Source organism: Sarcophilus harrisii, chromosome 4 (assembly GCF_902635505.1).
Source record: "Sarcophilus harrisii chromosome 4, mSarHar1.11, whole genome shotgun sequence".
NCBI lineage: Eukaryota > Metazoa > Chordata > Mammalia > Dasyuromorphia > Dasyuridae > Sarcophilus > Sarcophilus harrisii.
In genome coordinates, this window is record NC_045429.1 from 310,032,212 (window position 1) to 310,059,995 (window position 27,784).

At 34.4% G+C, this 27,784-nt stretch overlaps 1 protein-coding gene across 1 annotated transcript; it reads left to right on the top strand.

Annotated features, from left to right (window-relative positions):
* The first annotated feature begins 1,687 nt into the window (after positions 1–1,687).
* Positions 1,688–27,315, top strand: APOH (apolipoprotein H). The gene is made up of 8 exons (XM_003768575.4): positions 1,688–1,792; positions 12,041–12,217; positions 12,914–13,010; positions 13,572–13,648; positions 17,539–17,727; positions 20,841–21,020; positions 23,297–23,494; positions 27,196–27,315. The coding sequence occupies exons 1-8, from the start codon at positions 1,729–1,731 to the stop codon at positions 27,249–27,251; spliced, it is 1,038 nt and encodes a 345-aa protein (XP_003768623.1). The 5' UTR covers positions 1,688–1,728; the 3' UTR covers positions 27,252–27,315.
* The last annotated feature ends 469 nt before the right edge of the window (positions 27,316–27,784 follow it).

Genomic DNA, 27,784 nt, shown 5'->3' on the forward strand with positions numbered 1-27,784 from the left:
GGTATAGTTAGTTCAGTTCATTACTGCTCCATTAGAAATGATTTGGTTGATCTTGTTGCTGAGGATGGCCTGATCCATCAGGACTAGTCATCATCTAGTATTGTTGTTGAAGTATATAATGATCTCCTGGTCCTGCTCATTTCACTCAGCATCAGTTCGTGTAAGTCTCTCCAGGCCTTTCTGAAATCATCCTGTTGGTCATTTCTTACAGAACAGTAATATTCCATAATTTTCATATACCACAATTTATTCAGCCATTCTCCAACTGATGGACATCCATTCAGTTTCCAGTTTCTAGCCACTACAAAAAGGGCTGCCACAAACATTCGTGCACATACAGGTCCCTTTCCCGGTTCTCAAGCTTCTAAAGCCAACTCCAAGCCTATTCACATCCATCTCAAGGATTATGTATAGTTACTTAAACTCAAGACAGAAACAAAAACAGAGATAGTTAGGGCTTTGAGACCTGGACTCAAGTTCTCATAGGTAGATGTCCTTTAGCTGCCAAATTCTCACAGCTGAGGGTGGCCAAAGTGGGGCAAAAGGAGAGCTCTTCTTAATCTACTTTTCTAAGGAAGCTTCTGAGCTACACAAAGCTGCTTGCAAGGCCAAAGGAAGAGTGTGATAGGGGTAGACTCTCTCTCTTTTTAAAATGCACAACTCCTGCTCAGTGATTAATAAAAGGATTTCTCTTACATCCCTCAAAGTGCCCAGAAAAGGAATCAGGCAGAGCCAACTGCAAACACTCTACTCAAACCTCAGTTAAACATATGTTTTTTTTTTTTCTCCTCTCTCTTATTATTAAGTTATTTCATTAGTTGTTATTTATAATCATATATACAATCAATTATTAAATTATTATTAAATAACAATAAGGAAAAGACAGAATTTTATTCTCAAAAATGTTGAAGAGAGACCAGTAGGAATTTGTTGAGATTTAATGATGCATATGTGGAGAAAGAGGAGCTAAGGATGACTCCAGAGTTTTAAGCCTAAGGAACCTGGAAGACTAGGGTATATGTTGACAAAAATGGAAAAAAAATTGGGAAGGGTTGATCATTTAGTGGGGAAAAAACATCAGTTTAAGATGAGATAATTTCTATAAAACAAGTTATATGTAAATGTATGTGTTAATATATAAATATTAGTAATTATTATGTAAAGTTTCAAGTGGCAGTTAAATGTTTAAGTAGAGATATCCTGTAGGATCTTAAAATTAAGATGGACTTTGAAGATCATTCAGTTCAATTTTCATTTAATCAATTACAGAAATGAGAAACTTTGTGATTTAATCAAGATGACCTAGTTAGAAGTAGAACCTAAACTAGAAACTGGATCTCAACTACCAGAACAATATACATTTTTCCCACACTAGCATGATGCTTTTGCATGAACCTGAGAAACATGAAAATAAAAAATAGAATGAAACATCTGTCCTAAATAAGCATATTTGAGAATTATCAGAATATATGTAGAATAAATAGTTAATGTCAAAATCAAAGATGTCACCAAAACAGAGAAAATAGTAACAAAGATTTCACAATGAAACTACTGTAAATCATTGGAGAATACTAGACATTTGAGTTGGTTCCAAATCTTGATACTTTATCTTCTATTTACAAAGAACAAAGTAAATGAAAATAGTTAATATTTAAGCATTTCTGGTTTGTATCTTTCTTTTTAACAGAGAGAAGTCAATCAAAATTGCTTGTGTGAGAATCCGTCATCATGATTTCTCCTGTGTTAGCCCTGTTAGTGAGCTTTCTTTGCCATTGTGTGATTGCAGGACGGAGTAAGTATTTCTTTTTTTTCATTTGCAAAATAATTAATACATACAACCATTTAGTACTTGCAAAGGTTCAAGAAAATTGATAAGTCCCTTTATAATACTGGTGTTAGGAGATATATCTAGTATTCATGTCATAGAATTCCATGCAACATTAGGATTTTATAATATATAGCTGTAAATATAATTTGAGAATTGTTATATACAGATTTATATAATAACAAACATGTTTTCTAATGGAAATTCACTATATTAATGACTTAATAAGCCCTTAAAACACTAGTATTTTTTAAGAAAATATTTACAGACATGCTAGAATTTAAAACTAATGATAATTTAAATCTAGTCTCAGAAAATTGTTGGTTGTATGATCCTGGGCAAGTCTTTTAACATCTCTCTGCCTCAGTTTTCTCATTTGCAAAATGAGGGTGATAACAGCATTTACCTTTCAAAGTTGTTGTGAGTATAAAATGAGATAATATTTGTAAAATACAAACTTTAAAAGCACTTATACAAATGATTTATTGTTATTATTATACTTAGTGATTGCATTCCAAATCTGTCCTCTCTGATGAAGGTTTTCTTTTGGTAATACAAACTTAGGACCTTATTTACCTCATCAATAATTCCTCATTTTTAGGAAGGTGGCTTCCTTCTAGTATTAAAGATGTTCTTACCTCTCTCTATAAAATTCACAGGATCATAATTTTAGAGCTGGAAATGTACTTAGAAGCTATCAATATCCTCCTTTTACAAATAAGGAAAACTAGAGAGGTAATTATTTGTTAAAATTAACAGAGGTAAGTGTCAAGACTAAAGATTTGAACTGAGCTTTTCTGATATCTAGCCAAGTGCAATAGATAGAGCACTGGACCTAAAGTAAGGAATATCTGAGTTCAAATATGACCTCAGGCAGTTACTAGCTGTGTGACCCTGGATAAGTCACTTAATCTCTTATTTGTCTTGGCTCCTCATCTATAAAATGGGGACTCACCAAGAAAGAAATGACAAATCACAGTATCTTTGCCAAGAACATATCATGGACAAAGTACATAGGGTCATGCAAAGACAGAGATTACTGAACAACAACAACCTCTGATGTCCAAATCAGCTTTCTTTCAATCTTTAGACTGTTTTCTGTTGATATTATTGTAAAAGTATTAGGGAGACTGATGAAAGAGCTAATGATAAGGCTGGCTTGTTGTTGTTGTTGTTGTTGTTTGTCTTTCATTCTTGAAGAGGACCATGATATCAGGGAGATGATGCCTTGATATGCAAGTAAATTGGATTTAAGTGAGGGACAACTGTGCAAGATCACCTGCCTCACTTTCTCCTCCAAAGTCATTTGGGTCCAGTGCCAGATAAAGATCAAAAGGACTAAAAGTGACCTTGGATACAGTGAAAGATGTTGATTTTTTTTTTTTAAGTTACAGTCTTCAACAGATCTCAGTTTGGTTGAGGCAATATCCATTCAGTGATTAAGACTAGGTAAGAAAGAAATGAAGCAAAACATGGACCTTTTGGACCTAGTTAAAAAAAAAAATCAATCTGAGAAGGACTCTCAGAGTTTCTGTCCAAAACAGAAATAATGGCTATTTACATTCACTCTGAGGCAATCAGGACCCAAAAAATGACCAAGTAGGGCTTGGCTTGGGACTGTTTGCTGGCCAATAAATAAGAAATGAGTGATTTGAGTTTAAGGCATGATCTTTAAGAAAGAAATCTAGACTATAAATCCCAAGATATCTTGGAAGGTTTCAGAAATAAAAATTTATTTTCCTTTGGGCAGAGGATCTGCAGAAAGGGAAAGGGAAAGGAGAAGGGAAAGGGAAGGAGAGGAGAAGAAAAAAAAGGAGGAGGGAGGGAGGGAGGACAAAATGAAAGGAATGGAAGGCATAGAAGAGAAAGGAATGGGGAGAAAAGGAGAGAGGGAAGAAGGGAGGGAGGAAGTTATGTTTCTTGTCAATGATGCATTTCATACTCAAGAAGTTGTTGTTTGTCCTTTGTTCTCCAAGATGACTATGTGATGTCATGTAAGTAAATTGGATTTAAGTTGCCCTAGGCAATGCTATAATTATAGAGAATAGATTTTAGGTTCTTCTCTCATTTTCCACTGTGACTTACTCTGTTCCCTTGGTTTTTTTCCCTTAAGTCCTGATGATAGCTCATTCCTGTGTCACTTAGCTTGATCCCTCTTTTCAATAACTACATATTGTAATGTGTGTTTCCTTCTTTGTCTCCAGTCAAAGTTTATTCATCATTTTAAGGTTTTCCTCTACCTTATAAATAATTAATTCAAGCTGAGGTACTTATAGTTGATAAAGGAATAGTATGGGACACTTCCAAGGTATGCATGCATTTTTATGAGGGATTATTTGGGAACATGCCCTCAAACTAAAGCAATGAATTCTTAGGGAATTTCAGGCTCCTGTGATAGTAAGAAGAAGAGGATAGTTTTGGAGGTGTGTGGTATGATGGGTTTCCTGGTCACTGCTGCCAATTTCACATTTCTTGCTCCTACTACCCCCTTTAGATTTCTGAGACTTCCTAAACACCAGTTAACCAATAATAAGAGGAGCACAGAGGAGCATCCTTGGTGCCCTGCCCCACCTTATAATAGAATACTATTCTATTATATCTCTTGCTCCCTTACAATAAAATACTAACTTTAAAAATATTTCAAGGAAGATGTAAAATCAGTACAAGATATGCATAAGGGAAAGGTTATCAATAACAGATAGAAAAGTACCATAAGTCAGCTAAATTTTGAATATTTTGAGTTGAATTCCCACTTTTGTCCTTTACCATATGACTCTGGGCAAATCATTTTGATGTAGCTTGAACAGCAATACCTAGTTTGAAATGAACATGTGACAAATTGACAAAAGGTAGATTTATATAAGGGAAGGGGTTACAAACAAAATGAAGGCATACAATAGACACCAGGAATGGTAAATATGAAATAGAAAGCATATAGGGAGAATAGCACCATTAAAAGGAAGGCACTATGAGGAAGAGAAAGAGAGTATATCATAGTGGACTTACTCTTGAAGAGAACTTAGCAAAGATCTTCATTATAAGCAGATCTTTTATAGGATAAATTTATCCTTAAAGATTTCTCAGGGAGTCTAGAAAAATAAAAACAGAAACTCAGAGGGAGAAATCAGGAGCCTGATCTAACAGACTTGGTCTAAATACTCACTAAAGATATGCTAATAAAAATCTCAAAAGGTTAAGATATCCAGAGGCTGGGGGATGGGGAATGGGGGCTGCTAAAGAGTTCTTTTCTATATATTCTGGGAATTATCTGATAATAGATTCTTACAAATGGGAGAAGAAAGTAAGTCATATCAATTTAACTTCTCTGGCTAACTCTTTTCTCTTTTATAAAATGAAGGTATTAAACCTTTAAGTTGCCTTCCACAAACAAATTATTTTTGGGGGGTGATGGGGTGAATTTATTTGGTATTTTATTTTCCCCTAGTTACACGTAAGAACAATTTTTAACATTTGTTTTTAACTTTGAATTCCAAATTCTATCTCTCCTTTCCTCTTTCCTCTCCCCCTTCTCCCATTGAGAAGGTAAACAATTCAATACAGGTTATATATATGGCGTCATTGCCATATTAGTCATGATGTGAAATAAAACAAACTAAAAACAAACAAACAAACAAAAAAAATAAACAACAAACCTCAAGAAAAATAAAGTTAAGAAAAAAACATGCTTAAATCTATATTCAGACAACACCAGTTCTTTCTCTGGAGATGGATAGCATTTTTCATCATAAGTTCGGTATTGGATCACTGTACTGCTGAGAATAGCTACGTCATTTAGAGTAAATCAAATTCTATCAATTTAATCTTAATTCTTCATATTAACTATGGAACACTGGGTCTGCACTGATCTTGGAGCTAGAAGGCCTGTGTTTAAGCACTAGTATATGATCAAGAACAGATCACATAACCTATTTGGACTTCAGTTTTCTTATTTGTAAAATTCTCATACTTTTACTGCTCAGCTTGTTGAGATTGGGAAGGGACCCAAAGAGGTTGGGGGCTGCATTCTGGTATCACCAGGTGTCTCAAAAAATTTGCAGGCTTGAACCCATATCCAAGTCAGGGGCAAAATTTATTGGAAATGTGATGCCAATTGAAGTGGGCTAAGTTCCAAAAGAATGTAGCAAAGAACCAAGAGAAAGGAGTCATATTTATCCAGTTCTTCGTATCATTGATATGCTAATTTTATGGCCTCGAGATAGAACTGAGAAGTGGTTTCAGGAATTTGGTTATCACTGGCTAGGAAATCTAGAACTATCCTGAAGCCAGAAGACTTTAAAATCATTGATAGACAGATAGTTAGAATAATAGCATTCTAAGGTCAGAGGGCCTCAGGATCTCTGATAAATCTTCCCTAACATCTAAAGGAAGAAATATTTTTTCTTCTTATTATATTCTTAGGCCAGAGAACTTTTACAATCATTGACAAACAGATTGCCAGAATACTAGCACTTCAAGGTTGAGGGATAGGGGGTGGGGATGGCATGCCTTGGGATCACAGATTCCAAAACCATCTTTGACAAATTGTTAGAACAGAAGCACTCTAAGGGCAGGGGAAGCTCTCTAGTGCTATTTCCTCTAGAAACTATACTCCTTCAAATTCACAAAATTGATATGGGAAAAGTCCTTTGTAAATTTTAACACTCTGTAAAAGTGAGTAAATATTCTCTATTTGGGTTTCCCCCTGTTTAACTTCTGCCTGATTTTAACTGATGAATATGAATTCTAGCTCTGTTGCTGTGAATTTGACTGGCCATAGCTATTTTGCTTTGATCCTCTGAAATCTACTTACCACAGGATTTAGAGTTGTCAGGGTATTTTTTCCTACTCTACCACACTGAGCTCTGAATTATGGGGTATGAGAGGCTAGGATTTAGGCAAGACCTTTAAAGTGTAACCCTGAATAAGCTCCCTTCATTCTACATACCTTATCTACCTAGTGGCATTTAGATATCATAATGGGTTGGGCTGAGAGTCAGGAAGAATTCAAGTTCTTCCTCAGAAAATTGTTTGTCTTTCGTTTTCGAAAAGGACCATGATATCATGAAGGTGATGTCATTGATGTGGTCATTCCCGGTCAGAGAACCAAATGATGAGGTTAGTGGAAGTTCAGAGAGTAGTGGGAACCCCTCTTTGGTTGGCTCAGGTCCAGCATGAAAGAATTCACAAACCCAAAATATTAGACTGGCAAAAGGAAGTTTATTGGCACTAAGAAATCAGTTTTTGGTAGGAGACAGACTTTTCATTGGCAGGGTCCTGACAGAGAGATAAAGGTCCTAGCAGAGAAATTCTGACAGAGAGATAAAGAGGGATTAGCAATGAGAAGAAAATGTCTTCACAGCATGCAGAGTCCTGACAGGCAGCTATGCCAAAGAGAGGTTCCTTGGCATACCATGGTCCTACTTTGGGCCTCTGCAAAGAAATGAACCCCCAAATTGCCTTTTAAATAGGAAATCTGAAACTGAAGTTTCAATTGAATGAAATTACTTCAATGTTGTCACTGCCCCCAGGCCTAGATTTCCAGTAGAATGAGACCACTTAAGTTTGAGCTAAGTAGGGAGTGATCCTGGGCCAATCTTAATGAAACCACTTAACTGCCCCAAAGGGTGGGTTCCTGTCAGGAGAATTTCAGGGTTCACCCCAAAAGTCAATGACAGTTTCAGGATTCATCCCATCACCATGATATACAAGTGAATTGAAGTGAGGAAGGGCTGTGTAAGGTTATCATCCTCACTTTCTCCTCTGGAGCCATCTGGGTCCAATGGCAAAATATAGATCAGAATGACTTGAAGAAAGCCCTGGATGCAGAGGGAGACCTTGGACTTTTTAAACTCAGATCTTTAACAGTTCTCAGTTTGACTGAGGCAATGCCCATTCAGTGATTAAGGATAGATAAGAAATGAGGCAGAGAATGATCTCTTTTACCTAGTCAAAAAAAAATCAATTTGGGAGGGAAAAATCCTCAGAGTTTCTGGACAAAAAAAAAAAAATTGCTATTTACATTCATTCTAAGTCAATCAGAGCCCAAACAATGTTCAAGTAGGGACCTGTTGTTAGCCAATGAAAACCAGAATGATTTAGGTTTAAGACATGTCCTAGCCCTTAAACCCTGATATCTTTCAAGGTTTCAGTCATTAAGACTTATTTTCCTTTGTGCAGGGGACCCTCAGGTAAGAGTATGATACCCTATATAGACAGAGGGAAGAGAAAGGAAAGAAGAAAGAAAAGAAAGGATAAAAAGAAAGGAAGAGAAGGAAGGAAGGAAGTAGGAAGGAAATTAGAAAGGGAGAAAGGAAGGGATGGAAGGAGAGAGGGAGGGAAAAAGGGAGGAAGTGAGGAGCTAAATTGACTGACTGGCCAGTGAGGTAGCTCCTACTACTTCTCACAAAAGTTATTTGTCTTTCATTCTTGAAGCTGAACATGATTACTTTCTTAAGACCATTCCTTAAATTCAAATGATCTGGTTCTCATTGTTTGGCAAGCAACAGATCCTAGACCAAGCCCTACTTGGTCATTGTTTGGGCCCTGATTAGCTTGGAGTGAATGTAAGTAGCCATTTTTTTCTGTTTTGTCCAGAAATTCTGAGGGTCTTCTCTGTCAGATTGTTTTTTTTTTAAACTATGTAAAAGAAACCATTCTCTGCCTCATTTCTTACCTAGCCTTAATCACTAAATGTATATTTCTTCAGTCAGACTGAGATCTGTTAAAGATATTAACTTAAAAAGGCCAAGATTTCCCACTTTATTGGGGCCATTTCTAGTCATCCTGATCTATATCTTGCCAGTGGGCCCAAGTAGCTCCAGAAGAGAAAGTGAATATGGAGACTTTACACAGCTCTGCCTCATTTAAATTCAGTTTACTCAGAGTTACAAGTTGTGTAAACTTGGGCAAAACTGTCTGCCTCAGATTCTTGAAATGTAAAATGGTGATAATAATATTGCCTACATCTCAGAACTGTTGTAAGGATCAAAAAAAAATATTTTAAGGTACTTAGCACAATATTGTGCATATAGCAGGAGTTTAATAATTCTCCCTTTTCTTTCTTCATTTTCCCTTCCCTTCTCTCCTTCTCCTGGTTATAGGCTGGGAGATTGTCTCCTACAAACTTTCAGTAAGAAAGGAATCTTCCTCAGTTATTCCCTCTGGGTTTCAGGTAGGGATATGTTGATAAATATTCAACTATTGATAGTCTGGCCAGAAAAATGTAAGCAGGACACACTTTCAAATTTAATCTGCATTATTAACATTTTCTCCATCAATATCTTAAAGTCTTTACAATCAACAAAACAAGAAATCAAATTCTAATTGTAGCATTACTGATTTACAAGGTATAAATACTCACACTGAAAATGTAATATTTAGCTATTCCCAACTGGTTTGAGCTGGTTCCAGCACAAATCTGGTTCAAGCCTTCATGTTTCTCTCTTCCCTTTCTAATCTGGCTGCTTCCATGTTCCGAATTCTAAAAGACCACTTCTCTCATCTTTCCCTATCTCCTTCATTTTAGCACTGACATCCAAAAGTAAATTCTTTTAGAGTCTTGAAGCAAATTTTATTAAATTTTGCTACCTTTTTTTTTTCCAGTTTTCTGGAAAATTTACGATCAAGAGCTAAATGAATATTGTTAAGGTGCTTCCAGTTATGTAGCTATAGGACCTTGGCTCCTACCAGGTTCCACTGAACAGAAGTTCCCAAATATCCTCTATACCTATGTGGACAAAGGGAAGGTTTTTAACAGTTCTCAGACTAATAATTGCCTTTCCTGCCCTGAACTCACACTCTAATATCCCCAGATCTCTGTTAGTAGTTAAGCTTAGTTGGAAGCATCTTTATATATCTTTATAAGTTCCTATTTTCAAGAACAATATAGATTTAAATATCAAATATCTACTTTTGGGGATTAGGGGAGGAAAGATAGGCCTGGATCTGTGATTTCATTGATCTAGGGAATTCCCATAGAAAAGATTGCTTCCACCAATGCAGAATAGCAACTATTTTGCAACTTACAGTCTTAAATAGTTGCCTTGATCAAATGAGATAAAGGCATTTGAAATTGTCTTAAATTAACAAATCCCCCCCAAAAATAATTTCCTTAGTGATAGCCATGTTACATTACTTTTACATAGTGTCATGTGACTTAAGTATACATTATTATTTCTCAGTTGATTGGAAGATGAATTCTCTAATTATTTTTCTCCTGTACTAGATTGTAAGCTTCTGGAGGACAGAAACTAATTTTTCTTAGTATCCTAGGGCTTAGCACAGACTAGGTACTTAGTAAATGATTGATAAGTTAAAATAAGTATAGTGCTTTCTAAGATATTTTTCCTAGATTAAGTTTGTTTTTCTTTCCTAAACTTAGTATATTGTGAGATTTGTTTTACTAATCATGGATTTGGACCTTACTACAACATAAAGATGTAATTAAGAATGTTCATTTAATGTTTGAAGTATACATTCTTTTTTTTTTTTCCCCAAGGAAGGTATAAATGTTTCTCAGAACTTTTAAATCTTCCCTAAAAGCACTGTGCCTATGGGGAAACCCTTCCATATCTCAATTATTTAGCTGCAAACAAAAACTCACATCCCCTTTTCTTTTTTCCTCTCCAACTTTGAGCTTTGGGTAAAAGAAAGCTAATAGAATGATTGTGAAGCTTGGTATTTATATATACTATAATATGTATTTTAGATTAGTCATTTCTGTATTTCGTTTTCTGTATTAACCCTATGCTAATAACAAAGAAATTTAAAAAGAATAACAATCTTACATCATGATTAAGCTTTTCAATGTGTGCAATATTCTATCACCATTTTTGTTTGTTTTTCTGTGTTTTGTTTTTACATTACACTTAGAGATTACTTTCTTTGTTTCTTGTAACAAAATAAAACAATTAAGTAAAGCTAATAATACATTGATCTTATTTGAAAGTACATTCAACACTTAACAATTGTGGTGCCATCTCTCTTTTATAATTTTTTATGCAGAATTCTATTTTTCTCTTTCTCTAACCCATTTGGGAAAAACAAAATGAATTTTTGTAACAAATGATCAAGCAAAATAAATCCCTTAATGATTGTTTACAAAAACATGTGTATCTCAGTCTGCATTCTAAATTTTTTATTTTTATGGACATAATATATTTCTTTTTCAGGTTATTATGTTGATCATATGGATTTACAGCTTGTTCAATACCATACTTGTTGTTATTGTATAATTTTTTCTAGTTCTGCTTACTTCATTCTTCACAGTTTATAAACATCCTTAATTGTGTTCATTTTTATAATTATGTTAAAAAAAAGTATTCTCTTGGTTCTATTTGCTTCATTCTGTATCAGTTCTAAATCTTTCCATATCCATTTTAAAAAATAAATCATCTATTTCCTCACTGCTTATAGCATACATTCAATTTCCATAGTCCTCTCTATCAAAAGAATGGAGGTGTATTTTCTCATCTCTTTTTTAGAATCAAGATTGTTCATTTGAATTACTCACATTTTACTCTCATTTTAATGTTCCTAGTTTCCTAGGAAGATAAGGGCAAATGGGTGCTAGTGTAATGGTTAGAATGCTGAGCCTGGAGTCAGGAGAAGTCATCTTTCTGTGTTCCAGTCTAGCCTCAGATAGTTATTAGTTGAGTAATCCTGGACAAGTCATTTAAGCCTATTTGTCTCAGTTTCGTCGTCTGAAGAAGAAAATGACAAATCACTCTAGTATGTTTGCCAAGAAAATCCCAAATGGGGTCACAAAGAATTGGAAACAATCAAAATGACTGAGCAAAAGTTTCTTAGTTTTATATATATATATATATATATATATATATGTATATGTATACACACACACACACACACACACACACACACACACATATACATTCATTTAGATTTATTTGGTCTAGGTGAAAGGGGAGACTCTACTGCAATTTCTACCTATCCTTGACTGAATAGGTAGTCTCAGTCAAAGGGAGATCTGTTGAAGACTTTAGTTAAAAAGACCAAGGTCTCCTGTTGCATCCAGGACCATCTCCAGGCATCCTGATCTGTATCTGACCACTGGATCCAGATGGCTCTGGAGGGGAAAGTGAGGCAGGTGACCTTTCACAGCTCCCCTTAAACCCAATTCACTTGCATGTCACGGAATCCCCTCCTTGATATGGTCTTCTTTGAGAATGAAAATCCTCTTTCCTTACTTTGTTTCAGCTTGTCCCAGGCCACCGGAGATACCATTTTCCATAGTTGTTCCATTAAAATTCAGCTATGAGCCAGGGGAAACCATTGTGTATTCTTGCAAACCTGGCTATGTGGCACAAACAGGAATGAGAAGATTTACATGCCCTCTCACTGGATTTTGGCCCATCAACTCCCTGAAATGTAAACGTAAGTCAACTCTTTAGTTTTATCATCTTTCCCCAACTGGAATGTAGGGGAATTTATAGGATTAATAATGGCTTCTATGGGGATGTTAGGACACAATTAATGCTACAAATGTTGAAGGAGTAACAACGAACAAGAACTAGGGGAAAAATTTAGAAGAAAGAAACAAGGGTTTATTTGGAAATAATGGAGGTATAGTTGACTTAGAGACAAGATTTTGTTACACAAAATAACAGGAGGGGAAAACACAAATAAGAACTTTAAAAAAATAGTACCTTAAATTCAACTAAATGTCAAAGAGTAAAAGACAGAAAGTTACTGAGGCAATACTATACCATTTTGCTTATGAAATGAGAGTTTATATACTTGAAACAGGTCTGCAACTTTTGAATTGTTGTTCATCCTTATTACGTCTAAGAGCTAAAAATAATTCCTTAGGTTGTCTATGCAATGCAGAAATATTAGGCAGTTGAGAAAGTCCAATATTTTAGATAATGCATGTACACTATCTCGGTCAATAACTAAGAACTCAAAAGTTACAATATAAATTGTTCTGTGATCAGATAATTTGGTTATATGATCTTTTGTTGATCAGTTGAATCTACCTTGTAATAACTTTAAAAATTACTTATATATTAGCTTTGTTTTATGGGAAAATTCCATGAAAATATATTAATTTTTGTCATTTTCAAATTACAGCCAGAGTATGTCCTTTTGCTGGAATTTTACAAAATGGAGCTGTGAGCTATACAGCCTTTCAATACCCTAATTCTATCAACTTTACTTGCAATAAAGGGTAAGACTTTTCATCTAGAGAGATTTGTTGAAAGGGGCATTAGAGGTTATCTTATCCAATTCCCTTATTTTAAAGATGGGGAAATTGAGGTTCATAGACACAGAAACGGCAAGTAGCAGAGGCAGTATTTGAATCTTGTGGAATTAATTAGTTAAAAAGTTCATTTCTATACCCTTCAACTAGAGAAAAAACATATCAAGTGTTCTGAATTAAATTTCTTCTGACCGTCTAGTTTTGGTTAATCATCCTTTGCTGTTGGGCTTCTTTTTTTGCCTCTTTTTTTGCTGTATTTTTTAAAAACAGGATAATAATGATTACAGATTCTTTGCTGAATGCAAAAAATTGTAGTTTCTCTACTGTACTACAGAATAGAGATAAGAAGATTGGCCAAATCTAAGCATAATTGCTCAATTTTTCCTATTTTTGATTTACTTACTACTTTCTGGAAGAGAGAATTAAAACCTTGAAACAACATAAGAATGTAATTCCAAAGTCTCAGTAACATTTATGCTCCGTAATAAGTTATTTCAATCAACAATACAATGATTTCTCCCTTTTCAGGTTTTATCTCAATGGAACTGATTCTGTTAAGTGCATGGAAGATGGAAAATGGAGCCATCCCTTACCTAACTGCTCTCGTAAGCACTTATTTTGGGGAAAGTTCTCCTGAATTCTCCCTTCATGGCTCAGAAGAGTATAAAACCATCCCTTTGGAGCCATCAATGAAAAAATTCTGTACATCTGGATTTTTACTTAGTGTGGAATAGAGAAACTGTTTGTTAGAACTGGTGACTACCAAAGTATCATGGCTGATACTTTCAATATTTCTACAATTTTTTTTACAGTTTTTTTTTAAAATAGGAGTTGATGCTATGTAATTAGGAAAATTAGGATGTGAGGAACATCTCAAGTATTTAGGTGGTAGAGTGCAGGAATTCTCAAAGTGTGGTCCAGAAAATCCTGGGTTTCCTCTGGAACCCTTTTAAAAGGTTTACAAATTCAAAATTATTTTTTATTTTTAATATGATAAATATCTATAAATATAACCAACATAAAAACTGTGGATAACTGAGGCAATTGGGGTTAAGTGATTTGCCCAGGATCACACAGCCAGGAAGTGTTAAGTGTCTGAGGTCAGATTTGAACTTAGGTCCTGCTGACTTCAAGGCTGGTGCTCTATACACTGTACCACCTAGCTACCCCAATAATTTTTAATAGTATAAAGATGCTGAGAACAAAAACTTGAGAACCACTGGTGTGGTAGAGTGCTAGATTTGGAGTCAGAAAGACCCAATTTCCCCCGTTCCTTAAACATTTCTTGTGTGATTCCAAACAAAACATCCAACTTCTTTCAGTCTAAATGTCTTCATTTGTAAAAAGATGATAATAAAAGCACCTAATTCATAAGGCTACCATGGGAAAATAAATAACACATGTAAAGTGCTTTGCAAACCTTAAGCACTATATAAATCCATCTTCATTACTGTTATTATTCTCTGTTAGATGAGGTCTATCTCAACTAAGGGAAGTAGAAAGCTGCATTAATTTCAGGAGTTTTAAAAAACCCAAAAAACCTGATATACTAAATTCCAGACTTATAAAATAGATCAATTAGAGTTTTACTATTCACTTTTCAAAATGATCTGCATTTGAATTTTTGAAATGACCAACTCACCTAAGGCAACTCAAATTGGTAAACTTTGGTCAGCTGTAAACAGGCCTGGATTTTGATTCCTGGCAAAATTTTAGAATGTATTTCTAATGGGATAATTAGTGAGAATTTAGAAAGGTAAGATATAACTCCTAAGGATCAATATATATGTGACAAAGAGATTGTATGAAAACATTTCCTTTTTGGGGGAGATAGTTGCATAAATCAGGAGACTGCCTATATTTTAATTTCAAGCAAAACATTTGACAGTCTCATTCGTACATTGTCAGTTATATTAAGTAACTATTCTAACCCTGACCCTAGCATATCATAAGCATTAGTATGCTTGCCATGTGCCAACCACTGTGCTAAGTGATGGTGATACAGAGAAAGACAAAAGAGTCCCTCTCTCCAGGATCTCTAATGGAGAAGAGAGCATTATCTATATACAAACAAACTATATACAGAATGAATTAGAAATAAACAACAAAAAGAAGACAGTAGAATTAAGGGAGAATCGGCAAAGGCTTTCTGTAGAAGATAGGATTTAGGTGAGACTTGAAATCAAGAGGAGATAAGGAAAGGAAGTTTTAGGTATGGGGGAAAAACTCAGTGAAAATGCCTTAAGGTAGAAGAGGAAATGCTTTTCTTTGAAGAATAACAAGGTCTGTAACACTAGATCAAAGTGTATGTGGTGTGGGTGTTAAAAGATAGAAGGTAAAGATACCAAAGACACCAAAAGATAAAAGTGACTGGAAAGATATGGAGGGCAAATTTTAAAGGATTTTGAATGTAAGAGATGTTTACTTATTTGATCCTGAAAAGTGATAGGTAGCTATGGGAGTTGATGGAGGGGAAGGCAAAGAAGGGAGAGTGTGACTTGATCAGACTTGGACTTTAGGAAAATCACTTTGGCAACTGAGTGAAGAATGGATTTAGGGCAGAGAGACTAATTAGAAGGCTTTGCAGCAATCCAGGTGTGGAATGATGAGGGACTGCATCAGATTGGTGGCAGTGTCAGAGAGATGAGGATGGATTTGAAAGATATTATAAAGGTGAAATTGACAATCCTTGGTAACATTGGCTATGATGGGTAAGAGAGGGAGGAGTTGAAGATGATATCTAGGTTTTGCGCCTGGGTGACTCAGGAGGGTGGTATCCTCAAAGATAGTAAGGAAGTTAGGAAGAGAGGAAAGTTTCAAGGAAAAATAATGAATTCAGTTTTGGACATATTAAGTTTAAAATGTCTACAGGACATCCAGGTAGAGATATGCAATAAGTAGTGGAAAGGTGAGAATGAAAATTAGCAGAGAGGTTATTTGAGAATCATCAGAAATGATAATTGATTCCATGGGAGCTGATGAGATCACCAAATGAAATAATATAGAGGGAAATGAAAAGAGGACTCAGGATTCAGGACACCACATTTAATGGACATGATTTGGTTGAAGATACAATAAAAGAAAGTAAGAAGGGGCAGTCATATAGTTAGGTGGAGAAGTAGGAAAGAGTAGTGTTCCTAACATGTAGCTAGGTGGTGCAGAGGCTACTGCAATGGCCTGAGGAGGCCTGAGTTGAAATTTGGCCTCAGGCACTTATTAGTTATGTGACCCTGAGTAAGTCACTGAGCCCTATATACCTCAGTTTCTTCATCTGTAAAATGAATAGAGAAGGAAATGATAAACTACTCCAGTATCTTTGCCTGGAAAACCCCAAATGACAATTGAAAAATGATAAAACAGCAACAAAGCATCCTCCCAAACCTAAAGAGAATATCAAAGAGAAGAAGGTGATCATCCATATTAGAAGATGGAGAGGTCAAGGAGAATGAGAACTGAGAAAAGGCCATCTGATTTGGCAATTAAAAGATCATTAATTTTGGAGAGAAGAGTTTCATTTAAATGTTGAAATTAGCAGCCAAATATAGCAACTAAAGAAGAGAGGGAGAGAAGAACTGAAAGTTTCTGTTGTTCATAGCTTTTTCAAAGATTTTATTCACATTAATTTTTGTGAATAAGATGTAGATATGTGGACTATGCAATAATACACTTAACATGAATTGGGAATTGGTTAAATGACTAGACTTTTAAGACACAGTGAATTCATGTCTTGGAAGAAATCTTAAGGAATGCTCTGGGATCATTCCTTGATTTTGTAGTACTCAATATTTTTATTGCTGACTTTGTTGAAAGCATAGGTGGTATTCTTATAAGTTTTGTAGATGACATGAGATTGGAGGAATAGGTAAAATATTGGATGATAGAATTTCATCTAACTCTTAGATTTTATGATTTTGAAATAATGTGATTTGAAGAAAACATGTTTTAGAAATTATATAAAGTGAAATATACATATTCGGATTTTTAAGGGTAAAAAAGCTCTTTCAGTTTTAACATAAATACATCAAATCATTGAATTAAGAATAAGGGATTTTTCTCTTAAAGTATCTAAATGATGTCCTCAAAATTTTTTTTTCATTTGGTAAATGTTGCTATATTGATTCCACTAAAGCTCATGACAAACAGGTCTCATTTATTTGATTCTTCCTGACTCCATTTGGGGTTTTCTTGGCAAAGCTGCTAGAGTAGCTTGTCATTTCCTTCTCCAACTCACTTTACAGATGAGGAAACTAAGGCATCAGGGTTGTTGTCCAGTGGACATTATTAAACCTAGTTTGTATTTTTAAAATTTCTCTTAATTAATCTTAAAACTTTTATAGTACTTTAAAAACCAATTTTAGCTTGCAGTTTGAAATTTTTTTCTCTCAACATCAGCATGTTACTTTTCCCCCTTTATTTCTAGTTTTGCTTTTTTGAAAGGATCAGGGTTTAAGATTCAATTAATCATTTAAAAATTGTTATACTTTCTTTTTTTCAGCTATAATTTGTCCTCCACCATCCATACCTAATTTTGCAACACTTAAACTGCTTAAGTCATCAGTTGAAAACAGTTCCTCCTATCAAGACACAGCAGTCTTTGACTGTTTGCCCCATTATGCAATGTTTGGGAATGACACGATCAGATGCACAGAACATGGGAATTGGACTGAACTACCAGAATGCCGAGGTAAGTGCAACAATTAATTTTAACACAATTAAATTGATTAAAATATTTAAAATGTTTAATATTTAGGGCATTATATATCATACATAAAATATATATCATACATTTTAAGAGAACTAGTTGTCAACACTCACCACCACCTACCTAAACAGTTGCAAGAGATGTATATTATGGTAGCATAATATACTACCATATATTATGGTATAGATTTGGCAAACTGAAAAGTTTGGCAACTGATTGGACATGTATAGTGACGGAAGTTGAGGAATCCAGGATAATCCAGAGTTATGAATTTGAGTTCCTAGAAGGATGATGGTATCATCTAATATATATGAGAGGGGTTTTAATCAGGAAAACAATGGAGTTTAAAACACTGTGAGTTTAAGATGTCTCCAGGCATTCTTTTGAAATGTCCAATGTACAATTGATAGGACTGAAGCTGAGGAGAGAGATTAAGGCAGGATATATAGATTTGGAAGTAATTTGCATAGAATTATTTGGAGATTTAGAAGTAATTTGCATATATATATTGCTGAGGCAGTTGGGGTTAAGTGACTTGCCAGGGTCACACAGCCATGAAGTGTTAAGTGTCTGAGATCCGATTTGAACTCAGGTCTACCTGACTTTAGGACTGGTGCTCTATCCACTACACCAACTAGCTGCCCCATAGAGAGAATATTTAGACCTATGACAACTAATGAAGTGGCTGAGATAGAGTAAAGAAGAAGAAGAAGAAAAAGGGGCTCAAGACAAAAACTTGAGTAATGCAGTTAGAAATAAGTAAAGAAGACTGAAAAAGAATAATCATTTAGGTAAGAGGCAAACCAGAAGAAAGTTAGAATCAGAAAAACTCAGAGAGAAAATAGTAGTGTACAGGGAAAAAAAAAATGTGTTTAACAATGTTAAATATGGCAGATAGATAATGGAGGAGGAAAGTGTGAGACTGATAATTAAGAATCATTAAATATGGCAGATAGATAATGAAGGAGGAAAGTGGGAGACTGATAATTAAGAATCATTGATAACTTTGAAGAGAGCAATTTCAGTTGAGTTGATGACTTTGGAAACCAGATGTAAGGAGTTGAGAAGTAGAAGGAGAGAAAATGGAGGCAGGGAATATAGTTGGCTTCATTTAGCAGTTTGTTTTTAAACTGAAATGTTTTTGTTTTGTTTTGTTCTTAAGAATAAGGGATGCTTGTGCAAGTTTGAAAGTAAGAGGGAAGTAACTAGTTGATAGGGGAAGATTCAAAGTATGTGGGGATAGTTAATAACTGAAGATACAATCTGTAGAGAAGGGAGAGAACAGGATCAAGTAAAGACAGAGAGAGATTCACCTTAGAAAAGGGAAGGGCTAACTCTCAGAGAATAGAAAAAAGGAGGAAAAATGGGAGATGATATCAAGAGGTTTGGAAGTAAAAATGGAACATGGAGCTCGTGGGAAAAAAAACAATTTTCTCAGTAAAGTAATAAATAAGGTTTCTTTTTTTTTGTTTGTTTGTTTTGTTTTTTGTTTTTTTTTTATTTTTTTATTTTTTTTTAATAAATAAGGTTTTCAACTGAGAGGATTGGGGGAAATGCCAGAAGCTTGGGGAAGGAAAAGGTTTGAAATACCTTCAATGGGGAGTGAACCATGAATCAATTTAGGAGGAATAAAGGATTATATTGCTGTAGTGAGGGCCAGTTGAGATTCATTGGGTAATCCAGTCAATACATAAGGCCTTCTTCATCAGTGTTAAATTGCTCTTGAACAGGAGTAGGGGAGACATAAAATGAGAGTAAATCCATAGTTGAAATTTAGCAAGAACAGAACAGAAAGGGACCAAAGAATTCAAGAGAAGACAATGTAGAGCTGAAATGACTAATTATTGGTTTTCAGTTAGAGCAAGATGGAAGTAATGTCAGATTGAGGCAATGGCCTCAGGAACTACTAAGGGATTAGATGTCTCAATTAGGGTTAAGAACAGCTGGAGGAGGAGTGAAGTAGGAAAGAGGTGGAGTGAGAGGAGATTATGGTTAAGGGAATGTCAGAATTTCTAATTATGGAAGTGAAATGTTTGTACAAAATGAAGAAATCTTATCTAAGTTCATTTCTATGTATGACTGAAATGGAGTGAAGTCTTGGTGGAACTTTGAAGCACATGTTTTTATGTCTAAGAAAAGTTAAACTATTTCGTAATAATTTATTGTGAAAAAAAAAAACCACCTAATGATTTCAGACCAAAAATAGCTTTAGATATGAGACGTGTTTATAAGGACCAACGCCAATAAAGAAACCAATTGGCTAAATGTGTATCAGATGTTGCTGAAGGCTGATCTTGATGGAAGCGGGGCAAAAAAGGACAACTTTTCTATGTACTTTACTGCAGGACTCTTAGAATGAGTCTAGTATCGCAAACTCTTGTCCTGTTATTTCTAAATTAACTAATGATGTTGTGGGTATATTGGGGGGATATGTTTAGACCTATCTTATTTTTTATTTTCACATTCAAGAGAGGCAGGATGTGATTATTTTCTTTTGAAAAAAAAAGTGCCACAATGATTGTTAGGAGCTATATATAATTTGTAAAAATTACTGGTAATTATCTCAAAGTTCAACTGGTTTGACAGATGGTTAATAATCATCACAGATTTTTAAATGTTTTTAAAATAAAATCATTAGGGGCCCTGAAGAGGAAAGAAAATAAATTATTTTTTGCTTTTAAATTTGGCAGACTGAGATACTAAGAAATTAAATTACTTTTTCAGAAATTTCAATGCTGTGTAGTCAGCACTATGCTAGAATCAGTTCACATGGGTTCATGAGAGTCAATTATCAAATTTCTAATACAAGCATTCATACTTCATAAGTCAGCAAATCAGGCTTTCATTTATTGTCTTGTTGATTGGCTATTCATAAGAAAGTGATGGAAAAATGCTAATAATGCAGATGAAATGTAAAATTGTGCCATGCTTAGTTTTCTTCTCTCACAGAGCTGATTGTTAAACATTTGCCAGAATAGTGCTGGATATAGTAAAGAATTAAATTTAAAACTGATGCTACTGATCATTCATTATAAACCACAATTGCTTTGTTATTTCTTTCTCTTTAACAAATCTTTCTGGGTATATGTTTTCAGAGGTAAAATGTCCTTTTCCAACAAGACCAGATAATGGATTTGTAAACTATCCTGCAAATCATGCTCTTTTTTATAAGGACAAAGCCATTTATGGCTGCCATGAAACATATGTTCTAGATGGACCAGAAGAAGTAGAATGTGGAAAATTTGGAACATGGTCTGCATCGCCAACATGTAAAGGTATGAAAATGTATTTTGCATTATGGGAATTCTTTGAATTTATCTGAAGGATTATCTTTACATGTCTCATTATTGGTACTATGATCCATACCATAGTCATGCCATAAAAGTTACTATCCCATGCACAAGTATTCATATTTCATAAGTGTATGAGATAGCCTCATATTTAGGAAATTTGCTTGGAATAAGAGTTGGTAGCATAAACACAGAGTCATTAAAACAGAGTCAGGGTTGGTAGGAACCTCAGAGCTCAACTTATTCAACCCACAATTGAACAAGAAACTTTCCCCGCAGTTGATCATCTCTCTTTTGCTTAGAGAAAAAGTTTTTCCTTATATCAACTTTAAATTTGCCTTTTTTTCCCAATTCATACAAATTGTTAGGAAGTATTTTCTCTCTTAAGCCAAGAAGAACAAGACTAATCCATATTATTTTTATATACACTTTTTTTTTATATCACAGTCATTTCCAGATGTTCCTCTCATTCACTCTCTCTTCCCTCACAGATCCTTCCCTTAAAACAAAGAATAATAGTTACACAAAACTATGGTGACTATGTCTGATATGTTCTGTACTCAATCTCTACCTATTTAATGAAAAGAAGAAGATATATTTTCTCATTCTCTTCTTGGGGCCAATATTTTTTGTTCCTTTTTCTATGTAATTTTTTAAAAATATCTGAACATAGTTATTTTTCCTAAAAGTCTTTCCTCCATGTTAAACATCCTCAGTATCTTTCATTGATCCATATGTAGCATGAACTTAAGACCCTTCTCTTTCCTGAAAGTATTGGTAATAGTTTCCTACAGTGGTCACATAACTTTTTCAATAGATTCATCTCCGTTTGTATGTACTATGGTACAGGGGTAGCTAGATATTACAGTGGATAGAGTGCCAAACCTATAGTCAAAAAAAACTACTCTTCCTGAGTTCAAAACTGGCATCAGACACTTTCTAGTTATCAGACACTTTCTAGTTATGTGACCCTGAGAAGTCACTTGTCTCAGTTTCCTAATCTGTAACATGAGCTGGAAAAGGAAATGGCAGACCACTCTAATTAATATTTTTGCCAAGAAAACCCAAAAGGATGCATAATGAGTTGAAAAATGACTAAACAACAACTATGGGTCTTGGAGGTTGTGGCTTCATATAAGGGTTGAGAGGTTATTCCATGCTAAAAAGTCTTTAATTATCCCTCTGACAGCAAAGTAAAACTAATTATGAAGGAGCACAACACAGAGAAACCAGCTGTTTGGTGACTGATGAATTTTTGTCAGCTATCACAACCTATGAAAACAAAAATTAAAACTGGCTTTTAATTTTCTATGTCTCCAGTCTTTCTCATCAGCAATAATGGTAGCAGGGTGATAGGGAAGATCCAGAAGATATTAAGAAGAAAACAGTTTTTAGATCCTCTATACATTTTAAGGGCAGATAGGTAGCAAAGTGGATAGAGCACTAGGCTTAGAATCAGTCAGATTCATCTTTATGAGTCCAAATCTAGCCTCAGACACTTATTAGCTATTTGCTTCAGTTACTCTTTTGCAAAATGAATGGAAGAAGAAAAAGGCAGATCACTCTAGTATCTCTGCCAAGAAAATCCCTAAATGAGGTCATGGAGAGTCAAACACTACTGAAATGACTAAAAATTAAATTAATTTTTAATTTAAATTATTTTTACTCTAAATGTTAGATTCTTGTCAAATGATCAGTTAATATATATGCTATTGGCAGGGATAAAATATATCAATTTTGGCATTTTTACTAAACAAAACCATAAGAAATTTATGATAGGAAGTGGCCAATTAAAGTATTCTAGCCTTTGTTCATTATGACAAAAGAAATGAAGAAAGACCTTGAGCATTTATTTTCAGCAGAAAAAAGGTGTTTATGAGTTGCAATGTAATCATTGGAAGAATCTTTCATATTGATGAATAGTTGATCCATTTGAGTATTTTATTATATATTAAACACATTTTAACTTGTGTTATTATTTAGTACATCTTACTTCTCTACTAAAATGTAAATAAGCTCTTTGAATGCAGACACTATGTCCATTTTAAGTTTTGTATTTCTGGTGCTATGACTTCCTAAAGGTTAACTTCATTGGAGGAAAATAATAAGAATATTACTGAAATTCTTAATGACACTGAATTCAATACTTTCTCCAATGTACTTCATGGATTGACTCATAATATATGACCTCTCTAAGGGAAATTTTCACCATACTTTCTTTAATTTGACTGAAAATTATTCACAAATATTATTTCTTCCAGCATCTTGTAAAATTCCTGTGAAAAAAGCTACTGTGTTATACAAAGGACAGAAGGTGACCATCCAAGATAATCTTAAGAATGGAATTTTGCATGGTGAAGTTATTAGTTTCTTCTGTAAAAATAAAGAAAGGAAATGCAGTTACACTGAGGATGCTCAGTGCCTAGATGGAAATATTGAAATTCCCAAGTGCTTCAAAGGTGAGTTCAAAAATTTAAGCTTTAAGGAAGAAATCACAAATTATCCAGTGTTTATTTCTTCTTTTCCCTAACCATAGTACATTAGTGATAACTTATTTTTTCTTTTCTTATTTTCATTGTAATCCAATGTTTGGGATAAGGGAGTAAGTATGTAGTGGGACGGGGGAGGGGAAACAATGCAAATGTTTGGGGTCTAGGGCAGGGGTTCTCAAACTTTTTAAATAGGGGACCAGTTCACTGTCCCTCAGACTGTTGGAGGGCCAGACTATAGTAAAAACAAAAACTGTCTTGTGGGCCTTTAAATAAAGAAACTTCATAGCCCTGGGTGAGGGGGATAATCGTTCTCAGCTGCAGCATCTGGCCTGCGTGGGCCATAATTTGAGGACCCCTGGTCTAGGGCCCAAGACAAGCTAATCTTCAGAAACATCTCTTTTCTAAAATTCTTTAAAAGGTGCAGTAAAAAAGACGTTTAAAAAAGATGACTATTTGTATATTTGTGTTTATACATGTGCACAAATGCATGTTTAGTATGCAAGAAAAAGGAGAGAGAAGGAAAATGGGAATGATTTTTAGAGTCTCAAGGAGATGTGTTTTTTACACGTGAAATATCCAGTTTTGTGGTTTTGTCCTTTGGGAATAAGTTGTTTCAGCCATAGCACTTTGTTTATATCTTCCTATAGGGATGACAAGGACCCTTGGCATGTTAATAGTCCTATCTTCAAATTCTAAGAAAGTGTATATAATGTGTCTGTTTATGGAAGCAAATGCAATTTGGACTTTGGATAGGAGAATGAATGTTGAAACCAAAGCGAATTGTTAAATTTTTAATGTGAACATTCACATTTCAGAAATGGGTGGGGCAGCTAGGTGGGGCAGTGGATAGAGCACCAGCCCTGAAGTCAGGAGGACCTGAGTTCAAATCTGACCTCAGACACTTAATACTTCCTAGCTTTCCTGGGCAAGTCACTTAACCCAGTTGCCTCAGAAAAAAAAACAAACACAAAACAAACAACAAAAAAGAAATGGGCATGTGCTACAAATTTATTGTTTTGTTGATTTATCTAGATTTAAGATAATAGTGAAGAAAATGGTAATTATCCATATTAAACTTAAAAGTGTATCAAAATTATATTTTTACATTTTTTTAAAAAGAGTTGGTTATTAAATGTTTTTTATATGCCACTGGACTTGTAAAAAGACAGGAGTAAGGGAGATCGGGTGATGAGAAGCAGCTGGACAGGGAAAAAGAAGTGAGAGCTTCTTTCCTCTTACCTCTGCTGCTCTTGTTTACCCTAGGAAGTACAAAATAAACTTCACTTAGAGCTATCTCTGCTGTTAACACATGCTTGCTGTTTCAAAGATGGAAAATCATAGGATCTCAAAGTTGAAAAGGATTCAAAAAGTCATGTAGTCCAAATCATACCTGAAAAAGGATTCTAAAATACCTACCAAGTGATCAGCTCCTTTTGAAGGCTTCCATTGAGGGGCAATCTATCTCCTCCCAGGGCAGCTTATTTTATTTTTGGATGGCTCTGTTACAAAGTTTTCCTCTTGTCAAGCTTACATTTGCCTTTTTTGTAATTTTATTTTAAAAGAAAAACTTTTTGTAAATTCTACTCAAAACTCCCAAGTTCTTCTCTCTAAGAACAAAGATAAATTTAATCTATCCAGGATAGATTTTCATATATGTGAAGATGCATGTACACCTCCTAAGTCTTCTCTTCTTTAGGTTCAATGTCCCCCTTTCCTTTGATTAAACACCACATACCCCTTTGCAATCTTGTCTTCCTCTGGAATCTTTTTAACTTTTAAATAAATATCTTTTCTACATTGTGACCTCTAAAACTGAATGCCATAGATCAGATGTGACCTGAATAGAGCAGAGAATAAGGAGACTATCATTTTTCAGTTTTAGACATGACTCTGTTAATGTCATTTAACCTCATACTGTGAGACCCTTTTGGTGAAATGGTTGGGAAAGCTGGGCTTCGAGTCAGAAGTGTGTCTTCATGATTTGCGTCCAAAACACATTGGCTTTAGGAATGTTCTTCACATCTTCCCTCCCCTATAAGTCATTGACCCTTTCTATTTGCTGAAAAATACCCTTCACAAATGTAACCACAAATCTGGGGGGAATTGTGTCTATCACGTTTGCATTTTACTGCCATATCATTCTATTAATTAATATTGAGTTTTCAGTTCAGTGAAATTCTCAAAGTTTTTTTTTTTTTCTGATTTGCTGTATCATCACATCACCTCCATGTTCTAATAAAGAAGCCATTTTTTAAAAAGCAAGATTATACATTTATCTGTATTACATTTCATTTTACTAGTTCTAAGTTTGCTCAAAGTTGTAGTCAATCAGCATCATTGGGATTTTGTCATTCAGAATCTCTCCTAGCTTTATGTCTTCTGGAAATTTGACAAACATGGCTTTTAAAAAATCATATTTTGGGTTTTTAAAGGATTCTGCCCATTTCTTATTGTTGCAGTTCTGTACTAGAATCTGCTTTCTAGGGGGTGACATAGGGGAAGAGCTAAGAGGAATAAGTTTTATGTAAGGACATTTTCTTGATTTTCTTATTGAAAGATAGACATGAGGTTGGAATATACCATGAGCATGCTGGGAAATGTAAAAAAAAAAACATGTATCTGGGGGAAAATATATGCATGACACACTTTTAATTTTAATCTGCATTATTAGCATTTTCTCCCTCACTTTCTTAAATCTGGACAATCAACAATCAACTCTTTTGAGCTAGGAAAAAACTAGCTCCAGCATCATATTAACAAATAATCTATCTAAGGCCTAATTTGGAATGAATTGATACTATTCATTATATAATATGGCTTTAAGGTGGAGGTGGGATGGGGAGGGATATTACATCTAACTAAGAATGACAAATCTAAGGCATTAAGAGCCCAAATAGAAATAATAAGAAGAAAATAAGAAATGGACAGAATCCTTTAAATAATCCATAGTGCTTACATAGATGCAGTTTTTTCAGGCTTCTAACATAGCCTTTAGACAGATCATTATAATGATGATCATGTATCTGGATGAAAGACAACATGTGGTAGTAGCTAATAGGTTGCCCTTGAATCAGGAAGAAATGGGTTCAAGTCTTTTCTCTTTTATATACACCCTGTGTGATCACAGACATTCCTCAGAGCACCAAGGCAACTCTATAATATAGTAAATTACAGAAAAATACTTAATCTACATTAGTGGATGAAGTTTATGCACTTTGACTTGTTTACACTGATGAAATTGTAGATCTAAATTGTGGATATATACATATGCGCTTATGTACACACAAAGTATCCCAAAAGTCTTATGGCAAGCTACAATTTTAAATTGAACTAAGAATTTTGGGACACTATGTACATGTGTATGTGTGTGTACACCTGTGTATATGTGTATGTTTAAGTTCTAGTTCTCAAAGTTATCTAGATCTGCTTATTTTGTATCCTGAAACTATAAAACCATTTGTGACATTTTTTCTCTCTTTATTTAAACTTCAAACAAAATACCTTCATTCAGGAATCAAAATCATTTTGTGTAAATTAAACATATGTAGCTATATATTTAATAGATTTATATATGTATATTATGTATTTGTTTGATTTTGTTAGTAAGCTCTCTTAAGAACTGCAAATATCACTTAGGGTGATCACATTTTCTCCTTTTCTTTCAACAGAACACAGTTCTTGGGCTTTTTGGAAATCAGATGCAGCAAGTAAACAACCATGCTGAAGTTGTTTATAAATTCAAAATGAAATATTTGTGTCTCTTAAAATTAAAGATGAAAGAAAACTAAGGTCTCTGTTGCATTCTTTCAGCTCTTCTCAAATTTTTCCTTCTCATAACTTAATGTCCTCATAATTAAGTGACACATACATCTGGAACACCATCATTTTCATAGTGGTAAAGTATGGAGCCATTTGTCAGTTCAGTTCAATTCCTCAGCATCATTCCATCACTGCACAAAGACATAGATAAATAAAACATAAATGTCTTGGAACTTGAATTATCTATGCAATTACCTTACCTCTCATTTTTTGGTGTGATTCTCTATGAATCTAGTAAATAGTAAATAGGATGGCTAGGCCTTGATTAAATCCAAATTGAATGAATTATTCTTTTCTTTTGTAGAGTTTATATTTCAATTACTGTGAGGTAACAGAAATAATTATCATTAAGATATATTAACTTATAAACAACAGACCAAGTTAGTTTGGCTTTGTTGTTACTATTTGTCTTTTGTTCTTGAAAAGGACAATGACAGA

Coding starts and splice junctions, on each gene's coding strand:
- APOH (XM_003768575.4), top strand. CDS start 1,729: ATGATTTCTCCTGTGTTAGCCCTGTTAGTGAGCTTTCTTTGCCATTGT. Junction 13,011..13,571: donor AACTTTACTTGCAATAAAGG/GTAAGACTTTTC, acceptor CTCCCTTTTCAG/GTTTTATCTCAATGGAACTG. Junction 23,495..27,195: donor AATTCCCAAGTGCTTCAAAG/GTGAGTTCAAAA, acceptor TTCTTTCAACAG/AACACAGTTCTTGGGCTTTT.